Source organism: Onychomys torridus, chromosome 10 (assembly GCF_903995425.1).
Source record: "Onychomys torridus chromosome 10, mOncTor1.1, whole genome shotgun sequence".
Lineage (NCBI taxonomy): Eukaryota > Metazoa > Chordata > Mammalia > Rodentia > Cricetidae > Onychomys > Onychomys torridus.
In genome coordinates, this window is record NC_050452.1 from 57,887,702 (window position 1) to 57,900,049 (window position 12,348).

At 39.5% G+C, this 12,348-nt stretch overlaps 1 protein-coding gene across 3 annotated transcripts in view; it reads left to right on the forward strand.

The window, feature by feature from the left end:
* The window catches only part of Ppargc1a (PPARG coactivator 1 alpha), a 641,385-nt gene that overhangs the window by 534,821 nt on the left and 94,216 nt on the right, over positions 1-12,348 (forward strand). The window contains exon 1 of one of the 3 annotated variants that reach the window (XM_036200660.1): positions 11,188-11,358. The exons of 1 other annotated variant lie outside the window; for it this stretch is intronic. In XM_036200660.1, the coding sequence (XP_036056553.1) occupies positions 11,311-11,358 (48 nt within the window). In that variant the 5' untranslated portion in view covers positions 11,188-11,310. Of the gene's footprint in view, positions 1-11,187; positions 11,359-12,234; positions 12,295-12,348 lie in introns of those variants that run through there. One more of the 3 variants, XM_036200662.1, reaches the window with a different exon arrangement.

Genomic DNA, 12,348 nt, shown 5'->3' on the forward strand with positions numbered 1-12,348 from the left:
TCCTTGTTCCCATAATTCATGGATTTGATTTTTCATCTCTGATGTAACCTGAAGACTAAATAAAGGGTTTGCATTGTTGAAGAGGAACATTATACACATCACACATGTAATTTAAACGTTTCTAGTAGCTGCCTTTCAAAAAGATAAATTTAATTTTAATAAGATCTTTTATTTAACAGAGTACATCCAAAATATTTTATCAACATGTAATCTATGAATTATTAACGAGGTACTTCACATTCCATTTCTCATACCAAGTTAGAAACCATAGGTATATTTTATGGACTATCTCAATTTTGAAAACTTAAAACTCACAACGTGGAAAACAAAATATAATAAACCATTCCATATGGCACTTCAGCCATTTCAAAAGTAATTGTGTGATTGATCAGAGATTTTTCTACCAGTGTGAATGCTGAGATAGCCTAGTTGATAGGTTTCTTGAGACAAAAGTGACTTTACCCTGCATTGTTTTACTGCTCTGTCTTTGCTTCCTTTCCTGCCTTCTGTGTGTTTCAGATGTCATCGTTTCAGCATGCTTCAGTGTTCTTGGGGCTCCCACATTGGCAAACTCACGGCTTCTTGTCAGTTCTTATGCACGTATACTTGCTTCTTACTAGAGGCTCTCCCAAAAGACCTTGGACTCTGATACTTTTGTGGCCAGCTTGCTAGTTGGAAACAAAATGGTCTCTTCAGAGGCAGAGCCAGGTCAGGGTTCCAAATCAAATAGTTTTGTACTTTTATCTCTTGTTAAGAAAAAAAAAAAATTCAAGGTCTGGTTTCTGTTGTTTTGTTTTGTTTTCCTTTTCTTTAGGTGGGCAGAGAACTGAACAGGCACTGGGCATGCCTGTGAGTTGTGGTGAGTGAGCTATTTAGAGAAAATCAGTTTAAGACAGGATGTGAACAACAGCTTGGCTAATGGTCTTCTGAAGCTTCATCCCTCCCTCCCCTCCCTCCCTCCCTCCCTCCCTTACTTACTTTTTTCTTTTTTTCTTTCATGTAGATGAGGAAACTAGGCAAATCAAACTCTTTTACCTAGATTGATTTTTTTTTTTTTTTTTTTAGGTATTTGTATGTGAGTAGCAGGTATCATTATTGAATACTTTCATATGCTAGTCACAGTCACAGGACTATAGATACCTCATTTAACACTAGTACAGACTATATCAAATAGATATCTTCATTGTCATTTGTATGGATGATTCTGGTAGCTCACTTGAGAACTCCCCGATGTCCACAGCATTATTTTCATGACCATTTTTTCTGGAGAAGCATATTACATTTTCAAACCAAGTCACCCGTTGGTTCAAAAATGAATTTTGAACCAAAGATAAATGTACTAAAATATTTGATATGGAAAAATTCTTCTTTTGTTACTTAAGAAGTACATACATGTAACATTAAATCCCATCCATAAACAAAAGAAAGATCTAGAAAGTTTAGTGGTTTTCCAAGGTCAAACAAACAAACCCCAGACATAAGGCTCTTTGGTTCCAGTTTCTTGATTCCGTCTCGTCTCACTCTTCTTTCTCTGAGTGGTTTAACAACCTAAGAAGATATTTTAAATTTGAATTTCTTTCTTTCTTTTCTTTTTTTTTTTTTTCCGAGACAGGGTTTCCCTGTGTAGCTTTGCGCCTTTTCCTGGAGCTCACTTGGTAGCCCAGGATGGCCTTGAACTCACAGAGATCCTCCTGGCTCTGCCTCCCGAGTGCTGGGAGTAAAGGCATGTGCCACCACTGCCCAGCTTGAATTTCTTTTAATTAACAGAAAGTAGGTGTTTAAATATGGTGGTGTAGAAGTATTACTGGCTCTTCTCAATGTATTTAATCCTTTTGCTGAACTGCACTGTCATTCATGAAAGTCAAACCTTATCAAAAGGGTTGAGATAAATTCATTTCCCCTGATTGATCTCACCCATGTAACTGGAACTGGTAGCAAAAGTGAGACCATGCATAGTTCCCCCACTTGTATCCTTGCTGCCACCAAGTGCAGCCAAACCTGTCCTCTAGCTGCTTGGATTAGAGTCCTCCATTTTGATGATTACTGAAATGGAATCATGGGTATTGTAGTTTTGTATGTGTCTGTGGCTGCTTTTGCTTCACATTATTTTCATGGAGTTTGTGTACTTTGGGGTATATATAAATTCATTCATTTTCATTTTTTCAAGTAGTTGAGCCTTGATAATTATAATATTCAAAGGAGGAATGTGTTTATTTATCATTAATTATTATTGAAAAAGTTTTGGGGTATTTATTAGCTTTAAAATTAAAATAACACAGCTGAGATATGGTTCTCAGGAGGCTTCAGCACATGACATTTTCCAGCAAGCTACTCTGCCCAAAGCTTTTACTTATGCTGTGGCCCTAGATGATCAAAATTGCAAAGAGAAGACAAAGGACATGCAGGCTGAAAACACCCACAGCAGAGATCCAGGTTGGACTTTCTACTTGGTGCTTTGTGAGGCTGTAGGAAAAGTTAGGTAGGACCTATTTATAGGTACTCTTAGTGGAAGCAAATCTATGAATGTGGAGGATAGAAAGTTCAATCTTGGGAGTAGAGACTTTTATTGTTAAAGGAGGTGAAAAAACAGTCCATTCTGGTTAACTACTTATACATGGCACAGCTGGCCAATACATACAAAAAGACATAGATCACAGATTTTTCAATGTGGAAAGTCTCACCAGCCCGTTTCATGGGCTGTTCACAGACCCTGAACCCAAGCTTCCTTAGCTAGCTGTTTTGCTGATCCTTTCCTTTAGTTGCTGGAAAATATGAAGTTAGGGATGTCATGCTAGGACATGCCATTGTGTGGAGCTAATTGGTGCTGTTCTGAGGCATGGTTCTGGCTGAGGTTTATCACGTCCCTGCTCTCTTCCCAGTCTCCTGTCACTATCACTCTGTATCTAAGTTTTTGGTAGAGAATTTAAAGTGCTTATGGCTATTCATTCAACCTGAAGGGAAGCTCTAAGCTGGGTGATGATAGAAGAAACTGAAGTGTAAGTAGCATACCAACTGCTAAAAAGAATTGAAAATACAAAGAAAATAGTTGAACAAGAAAGCTATAATCCTCAGGATCTATCAGCTATCCATCCTGCACTATGGCACCAACTTAATACATATTCTAATAATGTTATGCTAAGATACAGGCATATGACCTTCTTTTCTTCCTTTGCACTATACAGCAATCCTATTTGATCCTCTTCCCCAAAATTTATATGGAAGGTTTCTGTTATTCAATACAACAAGATTTTTATTTAGGAACATGATTATGATACTAACAGACAAGAGGGTTACTTAAAATTCTGATTAACTGCTACAAAACCCTTCCCTTTTTACAAAATCTTAACCTTAGGATTCAGTTTCTTTCTTCAATCTTCTCTCAGTAACACTGCTTTCTTATCTTTTAAACCAAATCACACACTGATACATTATAGTCTATCTTTATGCAGATGTAAGTAAACAGCCACTACCATACCAGTTGTGTGGTTTTTATACTTACTGTTCAAACAGTGGTTCTGTTTTGCGTGTGACTTAATGTCATGTGGTTTATAGTGTGATAGGTATCAGTTCTCCTGAGTTCTTTTCCTAGAACAGTTAGCAATTAAATACTCATAAGAAGGAAAGTAATGAAGTTGTGCTCTCTTCCACAAACTGGTATGGAATTTGCATATTGCCACTGACCCCAAAGTCTGTGACTTAAGATGGTGGGGTTTACCTTGTGCAAAAGTCTTCCTGATTTGCTTCCATCTGTCACGGTGTTCCCAGCATTTTAGAATGGGCTAGGAGCAATCTTAGACATAAATGAATCCATCTCATTTGAAAGATAAAGAGACTGAGGCCCCGCATCAATGAATGAACTAACTCATAGTCAGATTGTGGCCTAGTGACACAGCCAATGAGGACTGGGGCTCTTTCTATTTATCCTTTTCCTTCCACTTTGGGTGACCTTAGTCATCAGCTAGACTGGAGCCTCCAGGAACCATCTGAACCCCTCCAGCCTTGGTTTTCACTTTGCTATTCCTCTTCTTACTTCCTTATAGTCAAAATCATCACCAGCCACGTGTAGGAAGAGGAACTTCCAGGAAAGGCCTAGGAAACTACAGGAACGTTAGGTTTAATTGATACATGGTAAAGTTTCCATTTCTGTTGATTCTTCTCCAGGGAAAGGAAGGTGGATTGGTCCCATGTGGTATCTGAAAGTTCCATCATTACAGGGGGCAGCATCATGTGATCCTTTATGTAGGCAGCTCCACATTTGGCTGACTGGTTGTTTTGGAAGGTCACTTTGCGAGTCACTGGTTTGAAATGGAAACTGTTTTCCCCATCAAGGCAATTCCAGGTGTCTTTAGTAGAAGCCCCTTTGGGAGTAGGGCTTGGCTAACTCTTCTCTAACTGGACCCTAAGCCTAACCCCTAGTCAATAGACTCTCTTCCTAACAAATATTCTTACTCTGTAAGTCAGATAATGCTTGAAGATGCTCTTTCTTCTTCTGTCTTGATTTATGCTCCTGACCTGTATGCCAAAAGGGAAGGAAAACCAGGAATAACAAACAGATGCCTTATGTAAGAGGTTGAAATTGTTACCCTCCCAAGGATAATTATATTTTTAAAAGAGTATGTGCCTAATTTGATAAAATTTTCAGTAAGCAAACAAAACAAAGATGGTAGTGATGTCTGAGGCAAACTTGATCTACCTCTGGCCTCTGAAACTCAGGCTTTAGAAGGTAGGTCTCTATGAGACTGAGCAGTGACTCCTCTCAGTGTTGGGCCGGACCTCCCAGCCTGAGGGGAGAGGATGCTAGACTTTATAACAATGGCGTCCTCTTAAGTCCATGAGGAGTATTTTGAGGATGGCTCTGGATGTCTGGGGCTGTTTCTACTTGTTCTGTCTCACGTTTGTTAAGAAGCCATGGCCCTAATTCAACATCTTTCTATTTCTAAAAAGAAAAAAAAAAGGTTAGTCCTCTTCTGAATAGATAAGTGATGTATGTTCATCTAAGAAAATTTGGAAGTTGTGGACACACACTAAAATTAATACATGTATACAGAGTTCTCAGCACTGTGAACTAGTCTCCCACCCGTTGCTTGCTACGAGCATGTTTACATGTGTGTGTAAATTTTTAGCTAGAATTTTTATGGTTGTTATTACTTCAAGTCTAATCTGAAACCTCAATGTATTTAAAACAATTTTCCATTATGCTACTAAATGTATTTTGTAGGATTTTCATGGTAGCATTGATGGCATTGGCATGAACAGTGCTTTATAATTTTCTAACTAGACTACCCAAGGTTGGACAGTTACATCGCATCTAAGTTTCCAACAACATGGATGATACAGCATAGTTGATTTTCACACTGGAAATCTTTGTATGCACTCTTCTGTTATTTGTTTGGGTAACTGTAGAATTCAAACTTCTAGATCCATGGAGCTATCCATTTAGAATATTGTTGACACATATTACCTGTTTGCCTTCTAGGAAAAAAAAAAAACGTATCCATTTAACCTTACCAAGGGTATGTGATATTGATGTTTTTGGATATAGTTGTAAAAAGTGACAGTCTGTTCTAGATATGCCATTCTTTGCTAAGGAAATTTCTTTAAAATTCCTATGTCTGAGTTGCTTATATCAATCAAGTATGACTTCATATGGTGCACAACATTTGGCTTAGACCTTTAAGGTCATTGCTGATTAGGGTGATAATCCATTTATTTGCCTCCACACTTTAGAGATACACTTTTTAGCATGCTAGGGTAAAATACAGATACCAAGGTACTGAAAAAAATATGGACAAAAACAAATACCCGCCAAATTTTCCAGGGTTGTCTGATGGGATTCAAAAATAATAATAGTAATACTCATTCCTCCTCCTCCTCCTCTTCCTCTTCCTCCTCCTCCTTGCTATTTGTAAAGTACGGTTCTCTCCCACAAAGTCAAGAGTGGTTAAACTGACAGACATAAGCTGTAACCCCAGAACTACCTACCAGGGACACAGTTTGATTATTTTTTTTTTCTTTTTCCATTTATACAATTTATATACTTAGTTTTCCCTAGTCCTCAGTAAATATGGGTATTAGGCTAAAATGTCATTCTTACTAAATTTAATATCATACTTTGGGGTACAATAGCACTTTAAATTTTAATACATTCCACATTTTAAAATATGCAATATGCCTTATTTTTGATTCCAGAAAATAATACTGGCAAGTAATCTTGTTAATCATTTCTTATCTAAGTAATCACTCTGAACACTATAGATGAATTAACCTGAAATAATTAAGATAAATGAAAATATCTGTAGTTTCACAAACTATGTCCAATTTAAACATTAGACAATATCAGATTTTAATCAATGCTTTATTATCTCTTATTTGTGCTCCTAGTAAGCACAATTCTTGCTTTATGTTTAGATTAGTCCAACTGACTACAGCTCAGATTAATTTTCATGTTATTTTTGGTTGTTATATAAAAAACGCCTGTAGTTAGAAATTTTCCTGCCTGGCCCAGTCAGGACAAATCTCTCTTACCCGCCAGTCCCATAGTCGCTCAGACCCAACCAAGAAAGCCACCACAGAAATTTATATTAGGCTACAAACTGTATGGCGCATGGCAGGCCTGCTTGTTATCTACTTCTATCTTAAATTAAACCCATTTTCTGTTAGTCTATGCTTTGCCAATGGCTCCTGCTTGACCCAGTGTCTTACAAATGTTGCTCCGTCATGCGGCTGCTGGCTGTGTCTCCCTCCATCTTCTACTTCCCAGAATTCCTTACTTCTCTTGTCCCGCCTATACTTCACTGCCTAGCCACGGCCAACAGCATTTATTGTACAGAGAGATATCCACAGCAAACGCCAAAAGCACATTTTGAGGCCTAAGTTAAAACTCAGGCTGGCTCCAGCCCATAGGGCTCTGAAGAAGGTTTCATTGGGAATGAGAGCTGTGTTGATCAACATGTCGATCACATCTTGTTTATTAAAAAAAGAAAAACACGAATGTTACCCGGCATTTAAAGTTGTCCACCTCTGCACCCTCCTTCACTTGTTTCACTGAAGGATCTTTGCTCCCTTGAATGCCACCTTCACAGTTCCTATAAAACCAGATTGAGTTTGAGCGCATTCACAGAGGAGAGATATCTGTTACATTCTAGCCTGCGTGGAACCCTGGAGCCTTATTCTCGTCTGAGCTTCAAACTGGAGTCCTAAAGTATGTGCTCAGAAAGTGGTGTGGGGGTGTCAGGATCAAGGGCCCTCTAGGAATTAAAAGCAAACCATTGAATGCCTTTTAGCAATGATTAACTCTACAAATGTTAGTGATTCTGGAAAGGCCCCTGTTCATTCTGGAACAATGCTTCAGGCAGGTTGAAGTCCTGGGAATGTTGGTTTCCTTTTGTACATGTGTCTTTTCAGGGGTTGCCTCACCGGTCCTTGCAAGTTGTTTGATTTGGGGATAGATATTATAATTCTTCTGAGCAGGGCTATCTAAGATCTGCCTGCCCTTTCTAGCTTGTGTATTTTTTTCTCAACTGTAAAGTTGGCATGTAGCTTATTTTGAGGGAGCATTCTGAGGACTGCAATGGTTAGTATTAGTATAGGATTTGCTCATTTTACTGTCTCACTCACATGAGCTTGGCTGCCCATGATTTTCCCTCTCTACCTTTCTTCCTTAAGGAATTTGGCATCCAGTTTACTCTTGTATACATTATTTTTAGCTTTATCAATAAGTGGTCAAAGAAAATGATCCTATTAGTCTTCACTTCAAGATTCCTTCTTTGTTCACAATACCACAATGACACTGACACTCGTGGTCTTGTTATTGTCTGTGGTGTTTGAATTTGAATATTTTGGTATGTATAATTGTCTTTACTTTTTAGAAATAGGCTGTTATATAAAATAGAGAGTGTGGAAAACACAAAAAGCCTATACTTTAGGATAGGAGTGGAGAAGGAAACACAAATACATCATCAAATATACTTCATATCAAATTGAATTCTCTTTCTCCATTTCCCTTGATCCCCCCCCCCCACACACACACACAGACACCACCACTGACACCCATACATTATCAACTTAAAGGATAGGTTTCCCTACCTCAGCAATGGTGGGATCTTGGAAAACAAATGTTAACAGAACTACTAAAGGGAGGGATTCTACAGTGCTGGGATCTACTCTGTGTAGATACACAACACTATGGGCAGCCATCAAGTGTTAATAAATACCTCTGTCCATTGTTTTGCCAAAACGTGGGTTGATTTGGATATGACTCATGATGGTCAGCATAAGGACCTTATCTCTGAGCACAGCATGCTTTAAAGAATAGAAGAGGACTTTGAACAACGCAAGACTGCTCTCATATAGAAAACTATTCTCCCTCCCTAAGGATTAGGCCTCCCCCCAAATTGTAAGCTCCCCTGTGTTTGTGTTGTATGCCATTTTTTGGCAGCCCTTGCAATGTGTGGCTCTACACATGGTAAGGTTTCCATAGATGTTTGTTGATTGAAAGCAAACATTTGGAAATCTTGAAGGCAAAGTTGGGGAAGGAGGGGGACTCAGGCTACAGAGAAAGCAACAGTAGTTAAGGCAGAGAGAGAATTAAATATAGAAACTTCCTGGGGAGCCAGGAAAACCCAAGGCTGGTGAGCAGCTAACAATTTAAATTCTCCCGAGGAAAGAAAAAAAAAGCTGGACAGAAGAGGATTTTTAATCTGAAGAGTTAATTAACCAAATGATAAGACTTCTAAACTATCCTTCTCATTGGAGTTGTGATTCTGAAGCCTGAGAAACTTGTAGATGGTATCCTGACTTGTTCTACAAATTACTTTAAAGTTGACTTATATATCAGTAGAAACATAAGGGCAAGAGTGCAGCATGTCTTTGTTTATTAGCCATGGAATGTCTTATCCTCACATAGCCTCATTATGGAGGTAGAGGACAGAACAGCTGTTTTAAATATACCTTGAGCTTCACAGATCTGCTGATCTGATTAGTTTTCCAAAGTAGAATTAGGTGGCCCAAACAAGAAACAAGAAAACTGCCACAATTCAGTGTGAGCAGGTTAAAATACCAAAGCAGTAGTGCACACCGAGTGATCTCGTGCAAAGAACATCTATAAAAAGTGTGAATGGGATTTTTCAAAAGTATGGTAGATACCTAAGAAATGAAAGAATAGAAACCAAGGTGTTGGTTACCATCAGGATGCCAGGATGGCTTGATAATAATTAATAACCATTGACTTCTTGTAGCCAAGTGGCCAATATTATTTCACAGTTGACTGTGTGGAGGGTAGAGCCAATGACCTTTGTCCTGAATTTTAATAGTGTACCAAAGTTTTACATTAAGTCAAAATCTAATTGGGAAGAAAATTAATGTTTCTTTTTGCAAGTACAGAGTAATGCTACTAATTGCCTGTAGAAAGTGTTCCCCAAGGTTGTCTTTTCTGGCTCTTTTTTTTTTTTTTTGGAATTTGAAAATAAAATCTACAGTACTTTTCTGCTGCCTGGAAGAGGACAGTAAGGTGCATTCTCCTAACATAAGATGTCAAAGCTGTTGGCCATCATGTTCTACTCACTGATAACAAACTGTCTATTTCATCACACTATTTAGAAATTTGCTAGCACCTTGCTGTGGACATCAGAGCAAACAGACCCCTTACACAGGGTCTGAAGTAAGCATAAGGTTGGTGGGCCTTTATTTGTTTTGTATTTTGTCCTTTCACCTTATTGTTTGAGCAGCTGAGTATAAAAACTGAGAGTAGTCACCAATGTTTTTCTTCTAAGAGGACAGACAATAAAGAACACATTAAATTAACCTCAGTGGGATAGGAATTTAAATGAATGGTGCTTTATAAATTATATTTAGATGCATGGGGAGTTTTTTTTTTTTTTTTTTTCTTTCCAAATTACTGTCAAGCAAAGGAAACGAGTTGATGTTTGAAAGTCTGTGGGGTTTGAGGTATTATGAAAATAGATCTGTTTTCAAAGATACCCTGTGTATTTCTCGTTGTTGCTGGAAGGGTTAAGTCTGAGCAGCCTAGTGTTATGGAGAGCCTTTCCCTCTGTGTCCAGGGAGTTTGTTATGTATTCAGTATGTCATGTCATAATAGAAACAGTTGTACCTACATTAGTCCTCATCGTCTCAAGGTACGGACAAAAAATACTTGGAAGCAAAGCTCCAGCAGTGAGTTTCTCTGCTGATACCATTTCAGTGTTTTTCCTTCATTCCCTGGACATTCTTGATTTCAAAAGCAAACTGCTCAACCCAGGGCAGTAGGGTTGGAATCCAATGTTTATTCAAAAAGGCACCCTGAGGCAGAGAGGAAGAAAATGCTACATGTAAGAAAAGAAAAAAAAAAGAAAAGAAAAGAAAAGACAAAAAAATAAGGGCAGTGGAGGAGCTGGGCTGTCTTAGGCATGGCACCAGTGACTGTATTTACTAACATTTGTTTTCTGGGAGCCCTGGAGAGCCATGGAAAGAATCTCGAGAATAACCTAGGAGGGTAGGGTTTTGTGGCTTGCTCTCCTTATACGGAGCAAAGCAAACTGCAGTAACAGTTTTGGAGCCTGTGTTCCCTACTGCCAGGGAGACCAGCTAATTTGGGGTGGAGGAGTTTGCTTAGACCTAAACAGATGGGGCCGTTTTTTGTTGATCAAACAAGAAAAAAACAACAACAAAAAAACCGATTTGCTCCCTTGGAACACTCCCCCAACAGGAAAGGAATCTCATAAAAATGTATCATGTGAGACGCTTCTGCTTTAGTTCCAAGCTGAGTCTGGGTCCACTAGGAAACCAGTCCTAAAAACACATTTTTAGGCAAGAGTGTAGTTACTCTGTCATGTAACAGGGGACCTTTGCTACTTGCTTGTTTTGGATGAAAAATACATTAAACAAAACAAAACAAAACAAGGTTGCAGAAGATTTTAGTTACTATATGGCCAGAGCTCCGGTTTAGAGTTGGTGGCATTCAGATCTGGCTTTAGTCACAGTGCGATGCTTGAAACCTCCCTAAGGCCAAGTGTTTCCTTCCTTTCTTTCTTCTATTCCCTGCCCCCACCCCCTCTAAGCGTTTCTTCACTGAGGCAGAGGGCTGCCTTGGAGTGACGTCAGGAGTTTGAGCAGCAAGCTGCACAGGAGAAGGGAGGCTGGGTGAGTGACAGCCCAGCCTACTTTTTAATAGCTTTGTCATGTGACTGGGAACTGTAGTAAGACAGGTGCCTTCAGTTCACTCTCAGTAAGGGGCTGGTTGCCTGCATGCGTGTGTGCCGTGTGTCAGAGTGGATTGGAGTTGAAAAAGCTTGACTGGCGTCATTCAAGAGCTGGATGGCTTGGGACATGTGCAGCCAAGACTCTGTATGGAGTGATATAGAGGTGAGCTGGGGCTGGGCATTGCAGGAACGGAGCTTCCCTCAGATGCAAGGATTCCTGAAGGGGGATGGGCTGGGGCGAAGGAGGGGACTTAGAAAGTAGCGCAGCGGGAGCTTTTGCAAGGGGAATCTCAATCTTATCTTAACTCCAATAAGTTTGCTATTTTAAGGTGGCTCGGAGATGCCTTGAGCAAATCAGAGCTTAGCTGCTGTCATCAGTGTCTGTGGCAGTTAGAAACTCTTTTCATGTGCCTTTGGCTCTGTTTCTACTCGTATGCAATATTTATGCTCTAAGATATTGATATGAATCAGGAGCTGAAGTCTTTCCAGTGTTCAGTGGCCTGCTTGGGAAAATGCCATTTCTATTTATAAGAAAATGAAGATAAACGTTATAATGGATGTGTTCAAAGAGTCCGTTTTGACTGTCGTTGGGATTTTTATTTTCCGTCCTCCTCTCTCTGTTCATTAAAGAGAGAACTTACAAGGTCCCAAATAATCCTGCTGGGGCTGAGCTAGATTGCTTTTCCCACAAAAAAACAAAACGACGGTGCTGTTTCCTGTAAAACACTTGTGTGTGGCTGAAAGGGTAGGCTAGCGAGTTTGAAAAAAAAAAAAAATCCCAGCCTTCGCTGGCGAGAAACCGAATGGTTAAAATCTCTCTGTACCACGGAGAGCTGCCTGAAGCTGGGAGAGAATGGAGTTTATGCAGACCGTGTGGAGCTACTCACTGCTTGTGTAAAAATAGACCGCAATACATCAATTCCACAGTCTCTGCTGGCTACAATTCATACAGGGGAGGAAAAAAACACAAGCAGTTTCCTCGTAATCTCCGGAGTCTAGCTGGGGACGGAGGACCTCGACGTGTTTGCATTCAGTACAATGGAATGTTCACAGAAAGTTTGGGCAAGTTGGAAAACAAGTGAAACTTTTGTGGACTCTGGTGAGATGGACCCGAATTGAATTGCGCGGAGGATCGGAGCTGCTAACTAACAAT